General features: G+C 39.0%; 1 protein-coding gene across 1 annotated transcript in view; it reads right to left on the reverse strand.

Moving 5' to 3' along the window:
• LOC102470028 (nuclear RNA export factor 2-like) overlaps positions 1–4354 on the reverse strand; it is an 11565-nt gene extending 7211 nt beyond the window's left edge. Inside the window, 6 exon segments of the mRNA XM_027768847.1 lie at positions 1–18; positions 135–239; positions 351–434; positions 724–889; positions 1112–1295; positions 4224–4354. The exon segment at positions 1–18 is cut by the window's left edge and continues 27 nt beyond it. Coding sequence (XP_027624648.1) covers positions 1–18; positions 135–239; positions 351–434; positions 724–889; positions 1112–1295; positions 4224–4236 — 570 coding nt within the window. The 5' untranslated portion in view covers positions 4237–4354.
• Positions 4355–8394: the final 4040 nt, after the last annotated feature.

Raw genomic sequence — 8394 nt, forward strand, 5'->3', positions numbered from 1 at the left:
GCTGACAAAGATAGGTATCTGCAAGAAGGAAAGGTGTAGTAAACACCAGGAACTCTAATCCTCAAGAGGACAACCAGCACCTGGGCTGTCTTTCTGCCCCGGAACTAGGTACAGACAATGCCCTTGGCACACACCTTTCGATTCTTCTCATCAAAAACCTTATAGCTGACATCTTTTAATGCAGAGGCAGTATTGGCATCCTGGACAAAGAACCGAGCCTGATTTCTGACATAGTGAAACTACAAGGAGTGAAGGCAAAAGCAATAATGTCAAAAGTCAATGACTGCCTGCAGAGTCAGACATCACCAGTTCCCTAGGCCCACTCATCTGGTTTCACCATCATTTCTTACGTCAACCGGAGTGAAGGAGACACTGCACTGGCTCTGGATTGAACTCATAAGCCAAGTCTTGTTATACTTTCTTCCACATGGAATCTAAGGGTGAGAAGAAGTTATAGGAAAGAACAGACAAAATATGGAATGAAGGATGGAGAACAGACCTAACCAAGTGCTCTTTTCAACTTTCTCCATAGCCTTAGAGGATTTCTAAAGAAGGAATAATTGATACTATTTCTTATTTTTGTGACAAATATAAATTCCTAATCCCCCCTTCTCTCCATTGAGAAGGTCTCTTCCAAAAACTCAACTTAAGGTGTTTAATGATTCTTCCTTCTATCAGGTTCCAGAATATTCTACCTAATCCAGACCTTGCTATGATACTTACTGTGACCTTGAACCAGCTCCCTATGGTTCTGTCTCCACAATTGTCTTGAGTTTTCTGTCTCATTTCTCTCTCTCGACGTTTTCTATTTCTCCACACAGTAATATGGATACGGTCTTCATTATTCCATTTCACTCTCCTCTTGTCAGATTGAGTGCCATAAGGAGCACTAGGCAGAAGGGGAGAAAAGAAGTGTGTCCAAAAATGTGAAGAAATTCTTTTACACACCCTCACCTCATTGATACAAAAATGACAACCAGGTTTTCTCAACCACTATTTCACTCTTAGCATTCCTCAGTTTCCCAGTGAAAAGAGAAAAGGATGACCTTAGAGAGTAAAAGAGTTGTACCATCCCAGGGGCTGCTACATGCAAAGCAGGTTGGTCACTTACTGTCTTACTTGAGGGTCTTCAAGGGCACTGCTCATCACCACGTTTCCATCACCCTCCTGGAGATGTGAAGGCTGAAGCTCACCCCAACCATGTTGGTAATGATGGCTCCTCTTGCCAAAATTACCCCGGAAAGAACTCCCACTTTTCTTTCTTCCTCGAAAAGTGCTACCACCATCCTTGCACTCTTAAATTAGGAACAAAAACACAAGTTTGAAGACACATCAATGGTCCACTTATCCTGTACCATGTTGTGGGCTAAGATGATAGGAGGTGAAGCAAAATGCCAATCTTTTCCAAAGAACCAATCACAGAAACCCCAGAAAGCAAAGTCTTCTGCATATCCAGATTTAAGAGCCTTATCTCACTGATGAAACAATCAGTCTTGAAAAAAGTAACTCTTTGAACATTGAAAAGAAACTCAGAAGGATTTATGGAGCAGAGATGTGTGCAAACCATGGATAAGACCACACCAGCCACACACCAAGAGGCTGTCCTAATCTTGTCTTTTCTCAAGTCTCCTCTAATTTAAAAATTACACCAATATCTGAGAGGCAACCTTTCTCACACCTCCCAAATTCACCCTGCCATTGAACTGATTTCTTGAATAATTAGCAAGCTGCACTTCCTTTGCTGGTACAGTAGAAGCTTTAGTGACAGGTAGAACTGTGGCTATGCCACAATCCCTTCTCTTCCATTCTCCTGGAGTTTTGGGCATGCACACACACTCACCTGGAGTGGTCTTTTCAAGCTGCCAGGTCCAAGACTCAAACCACATTCAGCCATATGGGAATCCAGTGCCTTAACCACCACACCACCTGCTGGCCCCCAGAATGAGCTTTCTTTTTGCTTAACTTAAAATGTTTTCTGCCCAGGAGACAATACTTCCTAAACTCAGCCCTTCTATAAAAAGTGTCTTAACAATAAATTGCAATGATAAGCATCAAGTATAACTTGAAAATATCTGGAGGTTTTCCTGTTATCTTTCTGATATTGATTTCTAATTTGATCCTATTATGATCAGATAACATATTCTATTTCAATTCTTTAAAATTTGTCAAGGTTTTGTTTTGTTTGTTTTTATGGTCCTGATGGTCTATACCTGTGCCAGGTTGGAGAAAGGGTGTATACTTTGCTGTCATCAGGTAGAGTGTTCTATTTATGTTATGTATATCTTGTTATGTATATCTTTGTCTTTCATTCATTTTCTTTGCTCTGAGGCCTAGTTTATTGGATAATGTAGCCTCAGGTATGCATGGGCAGTGTTTTGGCTATATTTCACCCCGTATTTACTCTTAAGTGTTGTGTTACTCTTCATCACACAATTCACTGCCAATCTATCTAATTCGCCATGTGACAAGATATGGAAGTTTTCTGGGCATCTACAGAAATACATAGTCTCAATTGTCTCTTCTATGGGTAGATTCATTCATGATGTTTCATGTTAAAACATGAAAAACACGTGAAAACAGAACAGAAAAAAAAACAGAAAAAAAGTATGAACAGATGGTAATACTAAAGTCTTGGGGAAATAGGGATTAAGGTAATTAGATAATTAGAAATAAGCTTCCTCTTGAGCTTTAACATTTAAGATTTTCTGGGTATGTACATTATACATTTTGTACATTAATTACTCCATGTTGCCTCAGGGTATACTTATGTATAAAAATTCATTCACTGCTGATCATTCCAGGATGTACTGATTATGACTAGACCTCTGAATAACTCCTCTTGGGGAGTCACTGCTTTCACAGTGTGACTCAGGGTTGGGAAAGTCCTACTACTCAACAACCTTTGGGATCTCCCCTTTATCGCATTGGAAACAAAATTTACCATGGGTAGACTATTTCACCCAGACATTCCAATTGCTCAGTCTCAGAAACCTGGAGGTGACCTGGAGTGTTCTCTTTCTCTTTCATTCCACATTTAACTCATCTGAAAATTTTCTTGGCTCTTCCTTCAAAATATATCCACAGTCTAGCCACTTACCACCTCCTCCACTGCTACCATCTTAGCCAGCTTACCAATATCCATCTCCTAAATTATATTGCCTTCCATCTCATCCTTCTGTTTTAACACTTGCTCCTTCAGCATCTATGTTCAACACAGCAGGCAGAGTGATTTATTTATTTATTTATTTATTTGCCATAGGGCACATGTGCTTGCTGGAGAGAGACACAGAGGGAGAAGGAAAGTGAGAAATCAGTCCCCATGGGAGATGGCCACATTGCAAATCCCTCTCTTCCAGTCTCCTCTTGGTATTTTGGGGCACGCACACATATGTTCAGCGTGATTTTTTCAAGCTGCCAGGTCTAGGACATGAACCACAGGGTCAGCCATGTGGGATCCAGCACCTTAACCACCATTCCACCTGCTGTCCCAGTCAGAATGATTTTTTAAAAGCATAAGTCTTGTCATTTCTCCACTTAAAATTCTGTAATGGGTGTTGAAGCCCATCAATAGGTTAAAAAACTGTGAGTCCATAATGAATTCAAAGACGACAATGAAAAAGAACTTAATTGGTCACATTTGGAGAACACAAGAAACTAATTAATTTTCATGAAAATTTATGAATGAAAGGAGGTCAAATATTAAAGTGAAAGTGAGAGTACATGGCTAATCTGTGAAATATAAGAAGAGTTAGAGTCATCATTAAGAACTCTGACATTACTTCAGAAATAATGTCACTGAGCGGAAAAGTGTAAAAATGAGTTGTCTGGCCAGCCAGGTGGCATGGTGGTTAAGGTGGCTGAATCCCACACGGCCAACTGTGTGGTTTGATTTCTGGACCAAGTTGTTTATAAAACACTCAAGGTGTGTTTGTTTGTGTGTTTGTGAGTGTGTGTGTTCAAAATCCTGAGAGGAGAGTGTAGGAGGAGGATTGTGGTGTGATCATCCTCCCCTGGAGGGTGCCTTCTCTCTCTCTCTCTCCTCTGTTTCTCTCAGACAAGTGCGCACACCATATATCAAACTTAAAAAAAGAAAAAGAAAGTGAGTTAGCTAGCAGCTATAGATATGACCTCAAGCAAGGCTTTGTGTTAGGAACTGCATAGGAGAGTGATAAAAAGTCACAGAGAGATCCTATGGACAGAGATGAAGGCAAACATCCACTTACTAAACTCTTGCATCTCAGGACAATCCCTGTCTCGCAGTTGTGATGCCAGAATTAAAGATGACAAAAGGAGTATTATAGAACAACTACTATCTCTCACTTAGACTGCCTGAGTTCCCCCTCAGGCTGCATGATGTACTAGTAGATACTCCCACACAGCAACAGTAGTGAGTATCCTTTATGACATCACATGCATCCCTACCAGTACTTCCTAAGTCATTCTGGAATTCTGCCTACATCATTGCCATGCCACTGAGAACATGACCACTGCATCTCTGCTAGAGTAGTGAAAGAAGAGGGTAAGAAGGAAATCAATACTTACCCAGTGGCAGTCATCATTTTCCAGTGTTAGACAAATTCACTTGGTTTCTCTTATTTCCTCATGTAAGACCCATGAGAACTGCCATCTGAAGTCCCTTTTCAGATCATGAATATCAGGCACACCAAACTTAGGTACAGTTCCCAGGATTTCTCAGCCAATTAAGTAGGACAAGAATTGTGTTCTCACTTAATGGTCTGCCTCTACACCCTGAGTGTTCCTCCAGTGACTTCACTGACTCTTACTGGTGAGCTTTCAGGTCTTGTGGACAGATTCCAGTGAGAAGACCAGGAAGGCTGTTTTATGCTAGTCACTGATCTTGAGGTGGGAACCAGGTGTTTTGAACCAGGTTAAGATAGCTATCTTGGACCAGATGGGAAAAAATCTATTGGGACCACAAGGTTTACAGATTAGGAGTCACTCTGGCTGGCAATGTCTAACATAGAATAGGAGCCTAATTAATATTTGTTTAAAGAATGCATGTGATGGGACCAGCAGTTAGCATAATGGCTATGTCGCTGGACTCCCACATAGTTGACCATGGTTCGAGTCCCGGACCCAGTGGCTTAAACTCACTCCAGGCGCGAGTGTGTGCGTGCCCAAGATCCCGAGAGGAGAATGAAGGAGAAGGGACTGTGGCGTGGCCATCCCCCTGGGGAGTGATTTCTTGCTTCCTGTCTCTGTCTCTCTCTGTCTGTCTGGTGAGCGCAAGCACCATAGACCTCTCCAAAAAAAAAAAAAAAAGAAGAATGCATGTGATGTAAACTTGGGATTATCAACAAAACCACTTTCGAAAACATTCACCTCAATCATTTTATCAACATATATTTATTTGGTTGTTGGAAAAGACTTTTCCTATGATCCAATATTGAGCCAGAGAAGTTTGGGCTGCAGGACTGTTTCAGAACCTACTTGCAAAGTTAACATTTTCATTACTATACCCTCAGAGATAAAACTAAGTACTTCCCTGTAGACTAATGCAAAAACTTTCACTTAGGTGGTCTCAGAGAGAATTCAATTACAAAGAGTTGTGAGAGAAATTAGAGGATGCTTTCCCTGAATTCAGTTGACAACTTTCTGAACATGTGATGTGTGTAGGAAAAATTTTCTGAACCTAGGCCATAGTTACTCAGACTTGTGACAGAAAGTACCACCTTCGTCTCCAAGGAAGTGAAGAGTGTGTGTGTATTCATGTGTATGGGTGTATCTGTGCTCATGCATGTACACATGTGTATATTAATATTTTATATTATATAATTTAATTATATGTGTGTGTATATATATATATATATATACACACATATATATATATACATATGTATATATAAAAAATATGGTCACAGATACATGTATTCCAAATCATGTTGGTAAATGCATTGCCATGCAAAACTGAATTCTATTGCACATTTTCTTTTCATGTGTTATGTATTAATATGGTCTAATTTTGTTCATTGTTCTGAATATGTGGCATTTTTACATATTGATGTTTTAATATTTAATCAATTGGGTTTTTTTTAAACATCAAACTATTTACTTCTTTTATAAAGGATAAAGAAACAGACAGAGAAACAGGCACCCTCAACAGGGTCCTCATAATGTAGTCTATCCCCAAGCCCAGCTAACCCAGCTCATGGGCAGGCATCCAAGAGCATCCTCCTACCACCCATGATGTGCACAAGGAGGCACTGGGGCAAAGAACTGAGACCCTCCCATGTGGGTTCAGTTTTGTAAAGTGTTAAGTTATTACCATACCACTGGATGGTTCATGAATAGATTGTTTTTAGTAAGAATGTAATAGAGTTCTCTGTAACAAAGAAAAAAAGGGAACAATATGCTTGAGTTGAGCAGGATTACAAGAGAATCCCCAGTGGTGGACAAAATATCCAGTGAAGCACAGATTAAGCTTCTGAGTAGGTCCAGGATTTTGAGTATCTGCCTAAAACCTACAGTTTTCCAGGAGAAACACATGGATTTTTTAAATGTAAGTGATATTTTCCTAAAGATATTTAATCATATTTTCACCAAATAAATTACCATTGTGAAAGAGAAGTTAATTACCTACAGTATGCTTAATCATTTAAAAGTCATTCTTAGACTTTGACCCAGATATTCCACTTTTTAAATTTATCATATAAAATATTCTTTGTCTAAATATATACTTTAGCCATAATAATATGTTTGTGCTTTACAGGCTCTTTGGACAGAAAGACAATGGGACCAGAGAGTGGCTGACAGTGTTAAGAGAAGGTTAGAAATGATTGTCTCTGGAATCAAGCATAGATGGGAAAGAAGGGACGTGAGTGAGTCCCCTGACACACCTAGTGACAAGAATGAGGGATGATGTCTGGATTTGAAAGATGAGGGTGAGTAATAAGATAATAAAACACACTAAAAAACCTCTGAGGAACTGAATTCATCCTGGAGATGCACACCCTTCTGGAAACCTTCTTTTTTCCCCCCGTATATATCTTGTCTGCCCATCTTTAATCTGAACACCAGAAAAATAGTTCCTACATAGTCTGAGAAAGGACAGATGGTACAGGGGAACAGTATGCAATAATCAGTCTCCTGGACAGAAAACTGGAGTCAGGGAATACATCACACCCATCGCTTCCCACTGGACTTTGAGTGAGTCCTGTGTCTGAGCTCACTTCAGCCCTTCATGTACACATGTGTATATTAATATTTTATATTATATAATTTAATTATATGTGTGTGTATATATATATATATATATACACACATATATATATATACATATGTATATATAAAAAATATGGTCACAGATACATGTATTCCAAATCATGTTGGTAAATGCATTGCCATGCAAAACTGAATTCTATTGCACATTTTCTTTTCATGTGTTATGTATTAATATGGTCTAATTTTGTTCATTGTTCTGAATATGTGGCATTTTTACATATTGATGTTTTAATATTTAATCAATTGGGTTTTTTTTAAACATCAAACTATTTACTTCTTTTATAAAGGATAAAGAAACAGACAGAGAAACAGGCGCCCTCAACAGGGTCCTCATAATGTAGTCTATCCCCAAGCCCAGCTAACCCAGCTCATGGGCAGGCATCCAAGAGCATCCTCCTACCACCCATGATGTGCACAAGGAGGCACTGGGGCAAAGAACTGAGACCCTCCCATGTGGGTTCAGTTTTGTAAAGTGTTAAGTTATTACCATACCACTGGATGGTTCATGAATAGATTGTTTTTAGTAAGAATGTAATAGAGTTCTCTGTAACAAAGAAAAAAAGGGAACAATATGCTTGAGTTGAGCAGGATTACAAGAGAATCCCCAGTGGTGGACAAAATATCCAGTGAAGCACAGATTAAGCTTCTGAGTAGGTCCAGGATTTTGAGTATCTGCCTAAAACCTACAGTTTTCCAGGAGAAACACATGGATTTTTTAAATGTAAGTGATATTTTCCTAAAGATATTTAATCATATTTTCACCAAATAAATTACCATTGTGAAAGAGAAGTTAATTACCTACAGTATGCTTAATCATTTAAAAGTCATTCTTAGACTTTGACCCAGATATTCCACTTTTTAAATTTATCATATAAAATATTCTTTGTCTAAATATATACTTTAGCCATAATAATATGTTTGTGCTTTACAGGCTCTTTGGACAGAAAGACAATGGGACCAGAGAGTGGCTGACAGTGTTAAGAGAAGGTTAGAAATGATTGTCTCTGGAATCAAGCATAGATGGGAAAGAAGGGACGTGAGTGAGTCCCCTGACACACCTAGTGACAAGAATGAGGGATGATGTCTGGATTTGAAAGATGAGGGTGAGTAATAAGATAATAAAACACACTAAAAAACCTCTGAGGAACTGAA

The sequence above is a fragment of the Tupaia chinensis genome, unplaced genomic scaffold (genome assembly GCF_000334495.1).
Source record: "Tupaia chinensis unplaced genomic scaffold, TupChi_1.0 Scaffold147654_2, whole genome shotgun sequence".
Taxonomy (NCBI): domain Eukaryota; kingdom Metazoa; phylum Chordata; class Mammalia; order Scandentia; family Tupaiidae; genus Tupaia; species Tupaia belangeri.